This window comes from Diabrotica undecimpunctata, chromosome 9 (genome assembly GCF_040954645.1).
Source record: "Diabrotica undecimpunctata isolate CICGRU chromosome 9, icDiaUnde3, whole genome shotgun sequence".
In the NCBI taxonomy this organism is placed as follows: Eukaryota; Metazoa; Arthropoda; class Insecta; order Coleoptera; family Chrysomelidae; genus Diabrotica; species Diabrotica undecimpunctata.
In genome coordinates, this window is record NC_092811.1 from 119,600,272 (window position 1) to 119,618,965 (window position 18,694).

The following is an 18,694-nucleotide window of genomic DNA, read 5'->3' on the forward strand; positions in this document are numbered from 1 at the left end:
AAAACTGGAATCATTCGAGCTGTGGGTGTATAGAAGAATTCTGAAAATATCGTGGACAGAACACGTCACAAACAAAGAGGTTCTGAGAAGGATGAATAAAGAAATAGAAATTTTAAATATAATTAAAACAAGAAAATTGGAATATCTTGGACATATTACACGTAGAGAGAAATACACCTTGCTCCAACTGATTATGCAGGGAAACATCCAAGGAAAGAGAAGCATAGGGAGGCGTAGAATGTCATGGCTGCGCAACCTGAGAGAGTGGTACGGATGTACATCAAATGAACTTTTTAGAGCAGCCGTCTGAAAAGCCCGAATAGCTATGATGATTGCCGACCTCCGCCGCGGAGATGGCCCTTGAAGAAGAAGAATGGGTTTTCTTAAACTTTTTGATTATACAATTAAAAAGTAGACTGGTTGTCTAGCTAGAGAATATGTTATTACAAGAACGTTACACTTTTCAACACCTTACACTAGAAGAAATGATAAAGAACAAGAGAGGCCTAAGAAGTAGGTAGTAATAATAGTCCAGTTACTGTGGCATTTTCCCTTTAAATTTTTTATAACTGCACCGATTTATCTGAAATTTTTACAGTGGGTAGTAAATTACTCAAAAAACATAAGTTATATGGTGCCGATGTGTGCTTCTACCCCTGGGGTGGTTGGCACCCCATCTAGGAGGTTGAACTTTTTACACTCAAAATAACCCCGGGAATTGATATAGAATCAAATTTTAAACAAAAAATGTCATATAAATTTTTTTCGCTAAATTAATACTTTTTGAGTTATACGCACTTGAAAAAGTAAACTTTTCGCAAAAAAGAACATGTTTTTCAATGATTTTGTACGAATAACTCAAAAACAAAGCGTTTTATTGAAAAATCTATAATGAACAAAAATAAAGCTTATAAAAAAAACAAAGAGATTGTTTTTTTACTAAGTTTTATAAGTACAATACTAAGCGATTTATAATTGTTTGAAGATGACTTTTTATTTTTGGGATACTATACTCGATGCATTTAACATCAAATATCGGAAAATAGACATCTTTTTTGATAAAAACTCATACAACACTTTTTAAAGAGCTAGAAAAAACCTATAAAATGAGCTATGTTAAAAGCCATTTGGATTAAAACAAAGCGAAATACGAAGGAAAGAATTTGAATTACTCTAGCGTTTAAAAAAAAAAACGAGCAGTATAAGTAACACTATTTCAATCAGAATTGAAATTAAACGTATATCTTCTACAATTCATTTTATTTTAGTGTTATTTATAAGTTTTAAAAGTTTAGCCTGTTTAAAATGCGTATTTTTTGAAAAAATCATGTTTAAATTAAAAAATCTTTTTTTTTAATTATCTAAAAGTTTACATTTTTTCAAAATAAATCTAAAACTATAAGAGATACGTGAAAAATGGTTCTATACCAAAATGTAGTTTTTTTCTTAACAAAAATTTTGATTTTTTTATTTTTGTTGTAGCTCGAAAAATAATAGAGATATAGCCAATTGAAGTTTGAGATACAGCGGCTGACACACCTGTAATCAGCACTTTGGCCCTTTACTATTTAAAAAGAAAGAATTTTAACATATTTTAATCTACTTAGTCTTGTAGCTTTTGAAATTACCTTCAAAATATTTTTTTAATGGATACTGTAGCTTAAAAATTAACGGAGTTATTCTAAAAAAATTTTGGAGCATGTTATTTATATTTTGGAGCATCAACTTATTTTCTGTATATATAAATGTTTTATTCAAGTATATTCGAAAAACTGGTAACAGACACACTAACACTCACACAAATATGTATATAATACATACATACATACATACATATATATATATATATATATATATATATATATATATATATATATATATGTTATATACATAGAACTAGAGAACTAACGAACACAGAGAAGCGACACTCCTTTGAAGTTGCGTGGGCAAGCCGCCAATGAGTGCCAATGACAGGAGTACTTCAGATCTCGAAGACATTTTAGAAGCTGGGAGATACTGTACAATTTTGCTGTATGGCCTTGCCAAAGACACCCACATAAACAAAATGAATAAGGTAGAAGATTATTCATCATTACTTGAACAAATGCGATACGAATCGTTTATTAAAGCCACAACTAAAGTTGTGGGTTGGCTCAGCGTGTGGCTGTCGTAGACTAGGTCTATTTTGCAATGCTACGTGTGGAACATGCTCTGGCGACAATTGTCAAAACTGTCCTGCAATAGACGAAGAGGTGGAGTTAGAACACGACGAGAATGACGCTTCAGACAATGAATAATTTGATATATTGTAAATAATTTTTATTTTTGTAAATATATTTTGTATACTTTCTAATGTAAAGTATTTTCATGCATAATTTTTTACAATAAAAACATCATGAGTATACTTAATTTTTTTATTTAGACATTTACCAAAGGGGAATTTGTTTCGTGAGCATAGAGGTGGTTTTTAAGGGTTGAAAATAAGCAACCAATCAAAAAATATTTTATTGATAAGAAAGGAATTTTTGAATATAAATGTACATTAAAAACTTTTGAAGTTGTTTAAAAAGATTTTTTTATATATTTTGACATAGGGGGTAGTTTTTAAGGGTTGAAGTGTTGCAATCAACCAAAATTATTTTATATAAGCAGAGAATTACATTGTAGATGATATAAATGCACTACAAAAGCGTTTGAACCTGTTAAACGATTTTTTACAATAATTTTTAATAAAAGGGGTGGTTTTTAAGATTATTTAAGGGTTGAGAATGTACACAATATCCATTAATATAATTGACAATATTTCAATTACCTAATTTAACACGATTTAAATCCATAAAATGCTTTAATATAAATTTTTTTCATTATTGTCAATAAGGGATGATTTCACCCTTTAAAAATAAAAAGCTCACCTATCGCATATATAACTTTTGCAGAAGGAGGTAAGATAAGCCTAATTCCAAATTATTAGCAAAATCGATTCAGTTATAAAAAATTTAGAGGTATTGACCTCTTTTCCTCCACAGTGACTGGAGTATAACGTTGTAGAGAAAAGCTTACTGGGATAAACAATTTCAACTTTGCAATAACTATTAAATGAAGACTCTTGAACTTTTTGTAGCTAAATCTTTGTGATATTGTTCCCATTCTCACGCGAAATTAAAGTTTTTTGTTTAGTTTTAGAGCAATTATTAACAATTTTCAAAAAATCGATTTTTTGCAATAATTAAACAACAAATTAAAAAAATTGTTGATATATTGTTTATTAGTTAAAGAGGACGTTAAATCTTTTGCATATTTTATTATATATAATATAATATAATATCAATATATAATTTCATATTGATATCACCTAATTTATCTAAAGCAGCTATTAGATATCTGTATCAAAGAAGGTCACGAGAAAGTTTCACTTTTTGCCAGTTTCTCCGGATTTAATAGAAGAAATTGTTGATAGGCGTGATTTATTAATCACGCATACATATTATATCAAAATATATTTAGCGTTGACGAGTGTGTTCCTGTCTTTTCCTTTGTGTTAAGTTCAATAAATGACGCTAGTGGTATTATTTGTGAATTTAATTTTTAGGAAAAACTTGTTTTACAATTATACGAATACATAAACTATCAGTAAACCCAATGAATGAATGAATAATTATTGTCGGTACCACAAAAAATATATTTAGGAATGTAATAAGCAGTGGTGGCTCGTGAATTGTTTGGCGATATTAATAATATTTATTTGCTTTCCATATTAAATAAATGTTATATGTATTTACTTTTATTTATTTCTGATTTGTTTTGTCAGTTTTTTATACCCTCATGTACACTTGTCCTTCTCACTATAGAGAATGATGCTGAATCTATTTGTCATCATTATAAGCCTTCACCGTGTATTGAATGAATAAAGTTACTTTCTCGGTCTTTAACCTTTCAGGGATAACGTGACATGATGGAACACAAAATGTAACGTCAGACTAGCAGTCCGCGAATCTAAAGGTCCAATTTTTTTTTTTTTGAAAAGGTCCAAAAAACAAATATTTTCGAAAAAACGGTCTGAAAAGTTGTCGATTAAAATAGACAAAAAAACATTTGCACACGCATTTATTATAACTTGTATTTAAACTCATGCTTTAAAATAAAAGTTAACAGATATATCTTTTTCATATTTTGAGTACTATAAAACACAAAGACCCAAATTAAACAAATATAAAACAACTATTTCTAAGAAATTAAACAAAGACCTAATAAAAAACAAATGTTTGATACACGCGTAAAGTAGATATACTCCAGTCACTGTGGAGGAAAAGAGGTCAATACCTCTAAATTTTTTATAACTGAATCGATTTTGCTAAAAATTTGGAATTAGGCTTATCTTACCTCCCTCTTCAAAAGTTGTATATGCGCTAGGTGAGCATTTTATTTTTAAGGGGTGAAATCACCCCTTATTGAAAATAATGAAAAACATTTATATTAAAGCATTTTATGGATTTAAATCGTGTTAAATTAGGTAATTGAAATATTGTCAATTATAATAATGGATATTGTGTACATTCTCAACCCTTAAATAATCTTAAAAACCACCCCGTTTAATAAAAATAAATGTAAAAAATCGTTTAACAGGTTCAAGCGCTTTTGTAGTGCATTTATATCATCTACAATGTAATTCTCTGCTTATATAAAATAATTTTGGTTGATTGCAACACTTAAAACCTAGCCCAACCCTTAAAAACTAGCCCCTATGTCAAAATATATTCAATATATAACAACTTCAAAAGTTTTTAATGTACATTTATATTCAAAAATTCCTTTCTTATCAATAAAATATTTTTTGATTGGTTGCTTATTTTCAACCCTTAAAAACCACCTCTATGCTCACGAAACCAATTCCCCTTTGGTAAATATCTAAATAAAAAAATTAAGTATACTCATGATGTTTTTATTGTAAAAAATTATGCATGAAAATACTTTACATTAGAAAGTATACAAAATATATTTCCAAAAATAAAAATTATTTACAATATATCAAATTATTCATTGTCTGAAACGTCATTCTCGTCGTGTTCTAACTCCACCTCTTCGTCTATTGCAGGACAGTTTTGACAATTGTCGCCAGAGCATGTTCCACACGTAGCATTGCAAAATAGACCTAGTCAACGACAGCCACACGCTGAGCCGCAACCCTTTTTGCAATTGCAAAAAAATCGTTTTCAATAGTTCTTCTGGTGCAGGTGAACTTTTCATTTTTATTGGTTGTAAAATATCATCACTCTTGAACCATCCCCAATCCGTTACATCAATCTCTTTGTTTCCAAGCCATATCTGAGTTTGTAAATAAACTCTTTTGATATGCTCATCCAGGGCACTTACAGTTTTTTTTTTTTTTTTGTGGCATTGACTTTCGTCATTCAGCCAGTCTCGAAAGGTTATAATATATTCTTTAAAAAAGTATAAGAGTACAGATTATTTCCCTCAGACAAATGCACAGCGATATCCCTAAAACGAAATAGACGAATAATTAATAGAAGGACACATAAGGATAACACGTCGAAGGAAAATACAAGGACACTCGCTTCTCGTCTAGGGGTCCGTCAAGACATTTATTTTAACAGACAAACAATACTGGACCACGGATAAGGTATTGTTACATATAGGATAAACAAAGGGTACAAGTCTAATCCTATACACGCTCATGAAAATTTTCATGAACGAGTACCAGATTTATAAAGCTATGCATGTGTCTGACAAAAATTCTATAATTAAATTATATATTGTTACAGAACCTATGGCTAACAAAGACTGTATATTGTATGGAGCGTATGTATTGCATTTAGTTAATTTTGTATACAGGGAGTTTGAATGCTGAATAAATTTAGGACATTCAAAGAAGATGTGATCGAGGTCACCTAGCTTGCCGCAATGTTTGCAACTATCATCATCGATGACTTTAATTTTAAATAAATGGCATGGGTAGCATGCATGTCCAAAGCGTATTCGATTTATAGTAGTAATATATTTACGAGGAGCTTTGAAATTCTGAAACCAGGTTGTTTGAGGTAGAGTTGGTTGTAAAGAGGTGTACCTTTTATGGTTTGTAGAACAGTAATGTTTCCATTGCTCTTTCCATCTAAGTTGCTGATTTTTTTTGAAAATCGTAGTAACATCTGATGTGTTAAGCATATATTTCAACGTAGAGCCAGTTGTTACACTCATTTTAGCCAAGTGATTTACATATTCATTGTGTTTGAGACCAATATGTGCTTTGACCCAAATAAATTTTATGTTGACTCCAGTCGATGATAAATGATACAATCGGTCTTTTATTTCAAATATGTAGGGGTTGCTAAATGTTGAGGGTAATTCAATGTTTTTAATGCTCTGCAAAACTGAAAGGCAATCTGACAGAATTAAGATATGTCTATTACAGGTGTTTTTAACATATTTTAGAGCTTCAAGTATACCTATTGATTCCGCTGAAAAGATTGAAAATTCATATGGTAGTTTATACTTGAATTCTACGTTTGTAGCAGGTAAAAAGTATGCGCATCCAGTCCCTTCTGTTGTTTTTGATGCGTCCGTGTATATTACTGTGGCTTCCCTATAATCCTGCAGTAGAGATATTAGAAGATTGCTACTCATAATGGTGTTCTCACTATAAGTGGGTATTATAACCTGAGTTCTGTGGAATAAAGAATAGTAGTCTAAGCTTCTGTCAACCGTGTCCAATTTCTTGAAAAAAATAGGATTATTCTGTAATGCCATGCATAAAGGCGGGGAAGGTTTTTTCTCCCAATATTTGTTTGTAAGATCTGACTCGTTAAGTTGACGGACGCTTGAAAATAACTGGGAGTTAGTTAATAGAATTTTAAGAAGGCTTTTTTTCACTTAAAAAATTTCTTCTATTTTCCAGGGGTAGCTCTGCGGCTTCAACATATAAGGGTTGTATAGGGGTTGATCTCATAGCACCCAAACATACCCTCATAATAGAATTTTGAAACGTGTCGATTTTTCTTAAAAGGTTCTTAGAGGCGGAACCATAAAGAGTAGCACCGTAATCTAGAATAGATCGTATATATGCGCGATAAAACAACAAGGATGTCGCAACCCCACCACGTTTTAGTTGTCTTTCTGAGGAAATTGCTGCCTTTGTTACATCTATCAAGCATGTACTCTATGTGTTGTCTCCAAGTTAACTTCTTATCCAAAATAAGGCCTAGATATTTGACATGATTTTGAAGCTTAAAACATTGATCGTTCAGAATGATATTTTCATTTGTAGGAATGTTGTGTCTTGTGAAGATAGATACTACTGATTTTTCTATAGATAAATTGAGACCATTCTCTAAGAACCATGAAAAAAGGGATTCACATACTTTGCTAAGGCTTTGTATACAGGTTTCATATTTTTTGTTTTCTGTATAGATGCAGAAATCGTCGGCATACTGTACGATTTTGAATGAAATGTTATTTATTTGGATGTTATGTATGTCAGAGCTGTATATATTGAATAAGATTGGAGATAAAACTGAGCCTTGTGGTATACCTTGATAATTATATCTCGGTCCAATTAGCTTGTTATTATGATCTCTTACATAGATGATCCTCTTTGTGTAAAATCCAATTATTGTATCCACGAATGCGATTGGCATATAAAATAAATTAACCATTTTATTTCTTAAAGTTGACAAGCAAACTGATTCGTATGCTCCCTCAATATCCAAGAATAGTCCTGTTAAATAGTTGTTTCTGGTTAAGGTATTTTGTACATCTACCACAATGGTTGTTAGAGCATCTAGTGTTCCAAAGCTTCTTTTATAACCAAACTGATTTTCTGGTAGCAAATTATTTTTTTGTAACCACCAATCCAGTTTAAATTTTATGAGTCTCTCTAGAGTTTTAAAAACACAGGAAAGGAGATGATAATTTAACTTCACTATTTTTAGTTGTGGTTTTAATAAAGGATTCGTATCGCATTTGTTCAAGTAATGATGAATAATCTTCGACCTTATTCATTTTGTTCATGTGGATGTCTTTGGCAAGGCCATACAGCAAAATTGTACAGTATCTCCCAGCTTCTAAAATGTCTTGGAGATCTGAAGTACTCCTGTCATTGGCACTCATTGGCGGCTTGCCCACGCAACTTCAAAGGAGTGTCGCTTCTCTGTGTTCGTTAGTTCTCTGAAGCAGATGTTCAGTTTAGAGGTGCCTATATTATATACATAACATATATATATGTATGTATGTATTACACAGGGATGAGTGCCTTAAGAACCGGCAAAATAACGCAAAAGATAGAAAACATAATACGTTGTGAAATAAAAAGAGATGAAAGTAGTAGAGGTGAGAAATTATCGATATTAACCTATAATTTATTTTACATTACATTAGAATTATCGAAAATTTCCCACCTTTAGACGTTAGCTTATGAGCTTGTTGACTTCAGTCATAGTAATACATAGTAATATAATAGTCATAATAATAAACTATGATTTGAGACGTCGCATACACTCTTCTCAATACAGAATTATCATAGCGTGTTACTCTGTATTCGTCAAAACAGAATTAATTATCAAATTACTACTAATTAAACTGTTTACTTACATTTGCTTTATTGTCTTCAATCAGTTTTTACTTTATGCGAAATTTAAAAAATGTAAATATTCGACGTCATACTTGTAATATTATGACTGAAGTCAACTATAACTTTATAGCTCATAAGCTAACGTCTAAAGGTGGGAAACTATTGATATTCCTAATGTAATTTAATGTAAATTAGAGTTTTTATCGATAATTTCCCACCTCTACTACTTTCATCTCTTTTTATTTCACAACATGTTTTCTATCTTTTGCGTTATTTTGCCGGTTCTTAAGGCACTCATCACTGTATACATATGTGTGTGAGTGTTAGTGTGTCTGTTACCAGTTTTTCGAATATACTTGAATAAAGCATTTATATATACAGAAAATAAGTTGATGCTCCAAAATATAAATAACATGCTCCAAAATTTTTTTAGAATAACTCCGTTAATTTTTAAGCTACAGTGTCCATTAAAAAAATATTTTGAAGGTAATTTTAAAAGCTACAAGACTAAGTAGATTAAAATATGTTAAAATTCTTTCTGTTTAAATAGTAAAGGGCCAAAGTGCTGATTACCGGTGTGTCAGCCGCTGTATCTCAAACTTCAATTGGCTATATCTCTATTATTTTTTGAGCTAACGAGCTTAACAAAATTAAAAAAATAAAAATTTTTGTTAAGAAAAAAACTACATTTTGGTATATAACCATTTTTCACGCATCTCATAGTTTTAGATTAATTTTGAAAAAATGTAAATTTTTAGATAATTAAAAAAAAAAAAAAATTTTTAATTTAAACATAATGTTTTCAAAAAATACGCATTTTTTAAAACACAAACTTTTAAAACTTATAAATAACACTAAAAAAAAAATTAATTGTAGAAGATATACGTTTAATTTCAATTCTGATCGAAATAGTGTTACTTATACTGCTCGTTTTTTTTTAAACGCTAGAGTAATTCAAATTCTTTCCTTCGTATTTCGCTTTGTTTTAATCGAAATGGCTTTTAACATAGCTCATTTTAAAGGTTTTTTCTAGCTCTTTAAAAAGTGTTGTATGAGTTTTTATCAAAAGAGATGTCCATTTTCCGATATTTACAATTATAAATCGCTTAGTATTGTACTTATAAAACTTAATAAAAATCTCTTTGTTTTTTTATAAGCTTTATTTTTGTTCATTATAGATTTTTCAATAAAACGCTTTGTTTTTGAGTTATTCGTACAAAATCATTGGAAAACATGTTTTTTTTTTGCGAAATGTTTACTTTTTCAAGTGCGTATAACTCAAAAAGTATTGATTTAGCGAAAAAAAATTAAATGCCATTTTTTGTTTAAAATTTGATTCTCTATCAATTCCCGGGGTTATTTTGAGTGTAAAAGTTCAACCCCCTAGATGGGGTGCCAACCACCCCAGGGGTAGAAGTACACATCAGCACCATATAACTTATGTTTTTTGAGTAATTTACTACCCACTGTAAAAATTTCAGATAAATCGGTGTAGTTATAAAAAATTTAAAGGGAAAATGCCACAGTAACTGGACTAATACACGAATGAAGGAAATAGGTCAATCTTCGCTGCTGTCTTCGGAAATAACATCCTGTAGGCAGTCGGAGCAAAGGCATTTTGCGTGTTCTAAGCATACAAATGTTTTTACTATTTAAATGGGAATAAGCCAAAAATGCGGTAGCGGGTAAGTACTCCTCCACAATCCCAGTGGAGGATAGACTTACTTCAGGGATGCGACCCTGCCCTACGCGAGCCTTGATTGTCTCTCAACTCCTATGGAGAGAAATCATGTCCTAAACCCATTCCTACCCAATACCTACTATCCTACCAATTTCCCAAACCAACTCACCAACCCGCCTGGCAAGCGTGGTGTTTAAATGCCAAAACCCCTCAGCATGAATAGACATTCAAGAAAAGGGCCCTCAGTCCCCGGCAGCTCGCTAGTTCCCAACCAAGGTAGCGGTAGGATTCACGGACAGCGGGCAGAGGGTGCAAAGAATCTCCGGGATGTAAGAGGCTACCAAGAACGACGAACGCTGCACATAATTACGTATAATGTAAGAACCTTATCCAAAGATGAAAAAATGACGGAACTGGAGGAAGAACTCAGACATGTGAAATGGGATATTATAGGAATTAGCGAAGTCAAAAGAAGAGGTGAAGATCAGGTCAAACTAAAATCAGGCAACATATTCCACTATAATGGGGAAACAGAATCGACAACTGGAGGAGTAGGTTTATTAGTACACAAAAAATTACAGAAAATGATACAGAGCATTGGCTGCATTTCCCCAAGAGTTATGTATATAAATCTAAGACTAAATAAGAGATACAATCTGAAAATAATCCAGGTATACGCCCCCACCAGCGATTACGAAGATGAGATTGTTGAAGCCTTCTATGAGGAAATCGAAAGAGCAAAAGAGCAGGAACCGGCCCATTACAATCTGATAATGGGAGATTTTAACGGGAAACTCGGAAGGAAAAAGGACGAACAAGAAGTAGCAATCGGAGATTTTGGAATCGGAGTAAGAAACGAAAGAGGCGAAATACTTACCAACTTTCTACTGCAACACAAACTGTATGCAATGAACACCTTTTTTAAGCAGAAACAGAGTAGAAAATGGACGTGGGTTAGTCCAGATGGAAGAACTAAGAGCGAATATGATTATATAATAACAGACAAAAAGCAAATTATTCAAGATGTCACTGTACTTAATAAACTATCAGTAGGAAGCGACCACAGACCAGTAAGAGCTAGAATAACGATAAACCTACAAAAAGAAAGAGCAAAGATGATAAACAGTGGCAAACGCATAGTTTGGAATTCACCAAATCAGCCACAAGCGTACATAAAAAATATAGCAGAAACTTTACAGAGTAATAATCCCAAACCTCTAAGTATCGACGATCATAATAAATTAATTACAGACTCGGTTAGAAACGCACAACTCAAATTTTGCAAGAAAAATTACACCAAAAGTGAAAAGATTAGCAAAGACACAAAAGCTCTCATGGAAATACGACGAAACCTAAGCGAGAAAGAAAAGGGAAACAAAGAAGAATATAGAAAACTAAATAAAAGAATTTCAGCGGATATTAGAAGAGATATAAGAAGATATAATACTAATGTAATTACTCAAACAGTAGAAAAGAACAAAGGTTTAAAGATAATGAAAAGAGAACTCACACAAAGTAAAAAAGAAATATACAAGCTAGAAGATAAAGACGGAAAGGCAACAACAGATAAACAAAACATTCTGAAAATAACTAGAGAGTTTTATAAAGACTTCTATACCAGCCAAAGATCACAAGAAAATTTACCGACACGAGTAAAGACTCTTATAAATCAGGGATCGGAAATACTTTTACCCATTACTGTGTCAGAAGTAAGATCAGCTTTAAAGGAAATGAAGAACCATCGATCGCCTGGTGACGATGGACTCGTTATTGAGGCAATAAAAGCAGGAGGAGAAATTCTATTAAAATCAGTAAGCGAACTGTTTAATAAATGCTTACATGCGGGTACGATTCCTAAAGACTTTAACAATGCAGTGATAGTCTTGTTACACAAAAAAGGTGATATTACTAAATTAGAAAATTATAGACCCATCAGCCTCTTGACACATATGTATAAACTCTTTATGAAAATCTTAACAAAGAGACTAACACCTAAACTTGATTTCTATCAGCCCAAAGAACAGGCAGGCTTTAGGAGAGGATATGGCACAAATGACCATTTGCACACCATAAAGATCTTAATTGAAAAATGCATCGAGTACAACATACCACTGGTTCTTGCATTTGTCGATTACGAGAAGGCTTTTGATACTGTAGAGTTTGAAACCGTACTGGAAGCCCTAAATCAAAGCCGAATAGATTACAGGTACACGTCACTAATCAAAAACATCTACGAGAACGCTACATCAAGTATACGACTACACGAAGACACAGAAAAATTCAGCTTAGGTCGAGGAGTAAGACAAGGAGACAATATTTCACCAAAATTGTTCACGGCAGCTCTAGAGTCAATATTTAAGAACACCCAATGGCAAGATATGGGCATCAATATAGATGGAGAAAGATTAAATCATCTGAGGTTTGCAGATGATGTCGTATTAATCGCAGATAACTTACAGGATACGGTTTCTATGCTACATTCGCTTAAAAGTCTGTCTGAAAGAGCAGGATTAAAGATAAACTTTGAGAAAACTAAACTTATGACAAATCTCGTAATGAGTGGAAATATAACTATCGACAATAATACCATACAACAAACAGACACTTACAAATATCTGGGACACGAGATCAAAATAAACAGAGACAATCAAACAAATGAAATACAGAGGCGAATAGGCCTGACATGGGCAGCATTTGGCAAACTAAGCCATATTCTAAAAAGTTCAATTCCCATGTGTCTCAAGCGAAAAGTTTATAACCAATGTGTTTTGCCTGTACAAACTTATGGAGCAGAGACTTTAACACTCACGCAGAAATCTGCGAATAAACTAAGAGTTACACAACGAGCCATGGAACGTGCAATGCTGAATGTGAGCCTCCGAGATCACATAACAAACCGACAAATCAGGCAAAGATCAGGAGTTCAAGACGTCATCGAAAGAACCACGAGACTTAAGTGGAACTGGGCAGGACACTTAGCCAGAACACAAGATGGACGATGGACAAGACGAATTATGGAATGGAGGCCCAGAAATTATAAAAGAAGCCGAGGACGACCACCGACTAGATGGACCGACGACATAAAAAGAGTAGCGGGAAACTGGCTACAAGCGGCCCAGTGTAGAGAACACTGGAAAGAACTGAGGGAGGCCTATGTCCAGCAGTGGACGGGATTGGCTGATTGATGATGAAGCCAAAATTAAAGGTTAAAGTACGTTTATTGACGTTTCAATTTCCACTTCGGAAATCGTTCTCGAAATACAAACATTAATAAATTAAACAAATTTTGTTTTTTTTGTTACTTAGTGAAAAATTCTTCTAATAATTTAATTTTATCTGACTCATTTATATTGACAATTCAGACATACATTATACATTTTAAAGTAGACGACTTTAAAATGATATTGCCAATATTGTTGAGTTGCGCTCCTGGGACGACTTTACTTATAAGGTAGTTCATTCGATTACATGAAATCAACTTTAACTTGAGAATATCCATCAGAAAAGACCATAGCATGTAATTCGTCTTTAAAAAGACAAATACATGCCATGATGATAGTAAAATTCTCCTGTTAGTGATTCCATAGTAAATTATGAGGGAAAACCAGGAAAAAAACCTCATAATACTATCCCGACATGGTAAATATTTGGTCGTGCATTTAGTTTACCCACAATAAGCACCAAATTCTGACTTTATATGTTTGTTATTTAAAAAACATAAATGACGTATACTCTATATGTTACTGAATTACTAATACTGATATTTTTCTTTTAATAACTTCCTCTTTCCATATGGGTAACCAGATCCTACTACATTCTGCCGAGGAATTTGCGACACAATTGGTCTCATTTAGCATAATTAGAGCTGCTTCTTTGATTTTTCTCTTTTTACCATCCGTTTTTTTTAGGACTATATTTGAATCATTCCATTGAACCCTATGTTCATTATCCCATGCGTGTTTATATATTTGAGATCTATCAAATTCTCTATTTTTAATATAGGATTGATGTTCACTTATTCTAACATTTAATGGCCTTGATGTTTCACCTAAATAAAATTGATCGCATTCACAAGGTATTTTATAAATGCAATTCTTTGTCCTTTCTTGTTCATTGTTAGGTTTAGGGTTTTAGTTAGAACGGCTTTCCCATTTTTCCGGATAGCGCTGCTAGGAGTCTAGACCTTTTTTCTTACCCTGTCTAGGGTGTTACTTACTGACCCACTTCTGAGTAAATATTAATACCTGTTTTTCTAGCGATTCAGGTGGGTTGATTACGAGAAATAACATTTAACGATCAGCTGTAAGTTTGCAAAAATGGAAATTTTCGACTGATGACGAGGTATATCGGATCGGATGCGAACATGATGATGATGAACTTTTCGTATTTTAAATTATTAATTGTAACATAAAGAATTAAATATTCTTGATGGTATGTTAAAACTTTAACACTAATTTAATGTTTTTTTTCTTTACAGACAGTGTATGTTAGTACTGTGAGACACTTTAGGACACACTTTTCATCGAGTGTAGTGTTAAATTCTAATAAAAAGGAAGAAACCGAACATAAAGGTGCCCCATCTTCTTCCTCGTCTTCCTCATCCTCGGACAGCGAAGGGGATAGTGATTCGGAATCAGAAGAAGGTAAGTTATCGCATAGATTTTTGTGCATGATTAATAAAAAATAAGAAGAACACAATTTAGATTCTTAACTCATTTTCAACGTATGACCATGAAAGTTTATTGCATGTACGTATTTTTGAGTTGTTTATGCTTTTTCAAGATTATGGATAAGACGTTGAACATGTTTACCCTTCGATCTTCGATAAAAACAGCAAAATAGCGAAACATCTGTAATTAAAATAATTGTTCATGTAATTGCTGAAACTATTGTAATTGACAACGAATTCATACAGAAAATTTTACATAATAATTTTAACCGGTAAGATAGTTTCGAAACAAATTCAGATTTCTGCTTTAATCTGAACCTTCTATAAATGCAAGGTATAACAGACGTTGATAAAGATGTTAATAGAGACATGGGGAATCTAAAATTTGCATTCCACGACATGTCTATTCAACTAAGCAGAAATCCTTAACGAATTTGTTTCTTGTACTCATACAGAGTAGATCCGAATAAAAAGAAAAAGACAGCAAAGATTTGATTTCACGTACAAAGCGTCTATGTATCTGTTGATACGTATTTCGACTTAATAAGTCTCATCAGAACAGTTATTCATAGCCGTTCTCAACGTGAAAAATAATCTTTTCTGTCTTTTAAGAAGCAACAATAAAATGGCTTCGTTATGGACGCAATAGCGACATCTGATAGAAAAATCGGTAAGATAGTTTCGAAACAAATTCAGATTTCTGCTTTAATCTGAACCTTCTATAAATGCAAGGTATAACAGACGTTGATAAAGATGTTAATAGAGACATGGGGAATCTAAAATTTGCATTCCACGACATTTCTATCAACTAAGCAGAAATCCTTAACGAATTTGTTTCTTGTACTCATACAGAGTAGATCCGAATAAAAAGAAAAAGACAGCAAAGATTTGATTTTACGTACAAAGCGTCTATGTATCTGTTGATACGTATTTCGACTTAATAAGTCTCATCAGAACAGTTATTCATAGCCGTTCTCAACGTGAAAAATAATCTTTTCTGTCTTTTAAGAAGCAACAATAAAATGGCTTCGTTATGGACGCAATAGCGACATCTGATAGAAAAATTGGTAAGATAGTTTCGAAACAAATTCAGATTTCTGCTTTAATCCGAACCTTCTATAAATGCAAGGTATAACAGAAGTCTGATGAGACTTATTAAGTTGAAATACGTATCAACAGATACATAGACGCTTTGTACGTGAAATCAAATCTTTGCTGTCTTTTTTTTTTCTTTTTTTTTCTTCTTAATAATTTTAACATTCGTTATCTGTTTGCCAAAATGTGTAATTTCGCAAAAATAATTTGTACTCATAAAAATTAAAAGCGATGATAGTTTTGATGAGCTGGCATTGCAACGATCAGTCTATATTTTATTATATATCTATGCATAGTCGTATTTCGGTGAGACTGTGTAAAAATATATGTATCTGTAATAAAAGCAGGCAAAATTAAAATAAAAGTACTCTACCAGGAGTAGTTATTAACTGCAAAATTATCAATGACTGAGATTTATAATTATACAAAATTGTAATATTTTCATCGATATTTACATTCAGATCTGCCTGGTATTATGTTTGAAAATATGGGCATTCACCCAGTTGAAGTTTTCATCGAACTGTTGATCGAGCCACGTGGATCAAAAAGCCAATCAAAACATCAGATATCGCTATTAGGACAAATCATAATGCGTTATCTTTTATCGGCAAACTTATGCATAATTCGGGTAAGATATAACAATATTTGCTTGAGCGACCGAAACCATAAAATAGTTTATCCGGAAAATTCACCTTTCGCCCGTCCAGTGTTTTGCACTTGGGTAGGTAGGTATAATATTTTATTTTTAAACCAGCGAAAGCAGATTTTGCGAAACAAGAATATTTTTAGTATAACCATAACTACTACAGCGTTCAGTTAAATTCAAATAGTGAACTACAAGTGAGTTTGGTTGTGACTTTGTCAGTGTTGTTTCTAAACATATTTTACCATTTAACGAAGATACTTTAAAAAAAACGGGTGTGGCAGTCCAGTGGGACTGCCGGTAGAAGTTATACTTCTATACACGCGTTCTTCGTTACAAATTTATATGGGAGTCAATCTGCACAATCATTACATATGTAATGCTATAGGTAAGAGGGAGCAGAAAGAGAAAAAGAATTAGGTATACAGGTATATGGTGCATCGTTTGCTGTATATAAACATTTGACCTGTAATAGGAGTATTATAGTAAATGAGGGATTGAAACAATATTTTAATGAAAATATATATTTTTATTTTCATATATGTATAAAAGGAGTTGAATGCAAAAAAATTTTTTTACACATACTCTGCAGTAAAATTTATTGTTAATTTTGTTATTAATATAAAAATACAATACACTGCAACATAATTCAATATAATAATATAATATAAATTAAAATGCAATATTCATAAGTATTTAAAAATGACAATATACGTAACTTACTTACGCATATGTTTAATTTACCATGATAACAATATTAATAAAAAAAATATTGTTTGGTTATACAACTGTCAATTTATCTGACATTGACAAAAACAATATTTAATTGTTGTTTGTTGTGTATATAAGTACACATTTGAACATTCTTGAGATATTTACAAGTTTTAATTTATAATTTAACATGCCTAACGAGACTTGTTACTCGCGTGCAAATTTCCGATTCACTCCCGTACAAATTTCCAAAGTCGAACGCGCGTATAGAAGTATAACTTTAAAAACAAACAACTCGGATTATGTTGTAAATTTTCATTTTATTTTAAAATTTAGCATTTTTGCGTATATTACATATATTTAATAAAATTAAGGTGGGGTTTTTAAATATTTCAAAAATAAAAAACGAAATTCATATTGGGATTCGAACTCACATACACCAGCGTATGAACCAAACACGTAATATATTTGCCAATTAGACATGACACAAACGTATTTCAAAATTGACAGTTCTCGGTCATACAGTGATTTATTGAGATTAATATTATGAAATACAAAAGACTAAAATAATTATGAACACGTGGAGCGCGCGTATAGAAGTATAACTTCAATATGGCGTCCATGGCATGATAATAATTCTGCATCTGAAGAGCCAATGGGGCCCTCTAATCAATTGGAAGATTTACAAAGGTGTGTAGTAAAACGTAAGCGACATTTTCGAAATTAAAAGCGATGATAGTTTTGCTGGGCTGGCATTGCAACGGTCAGTCTATATTTTATTATATATCTATGCATAGTCGTATTTCGGTGAGACTGTGTAAAAATATATGTATCTGTAATAAAAGCAGGCAAAATTAAAATGAAAGTACTATACCAGGAGTAGTTATTAACTGCAAAATTATCAATGATTGAGATTTATAATTATACAAAATTTTAATATTCTCATCGATATTTACATTCAGATGTGCCTGGTATTATGTTTGAAAATATGGGCATTCACCCAGTTGAAGTTTTCATCGAACTGTTGATCGAGCCACGTGGATCAAAAAGCCAATCAAAACATCAGATATCGCTATTATGACGAATCATAATGCGTTATCTTTTATCGGCAAACTTATGCATAATTCGGGTAAGATATAACAATATTTGCTTGAGCGACCGAAACCATAAAATAGTTTATCCGGAAAATTCACCTTTCGCCCGTCCAGTGTTTTGCACTTGGGTAGGTAGGTATAATATTTTATTTTTAAACCAGCGAAAGCAGATTTTGCGAAACAAGAATATTTTTAGTATAACCATAACTACTACAGCGTT

The 18,694-nt window shown here is 32.1% G+C and overlaps 1 protein-coding gene across 2 annotated transcripts in view; it reads left to right on the top strand.

Annotated features, from left to right (window-relative positions):
- The window catches only part of MCU (mitochondrial calcium uniporter), a 507,649-nt gene that overhangs the window by 28,307 nt on the left and 460,648 nt on the right, over nt 1–18,694 (top strand). For both annotated transcript variants that reach the window (XM_072545099.1, XM_072545100.1), the window contains exon 2: nt 14,740–14,905. In XM_072545099.1, coding sequence (XP_072401200.1) covers nt 14,740–14,905 — 166 coding nt within the window. The remainder of the gene's footprint in view (nt 1–14,739; nt 14,906–18,694) is intronic.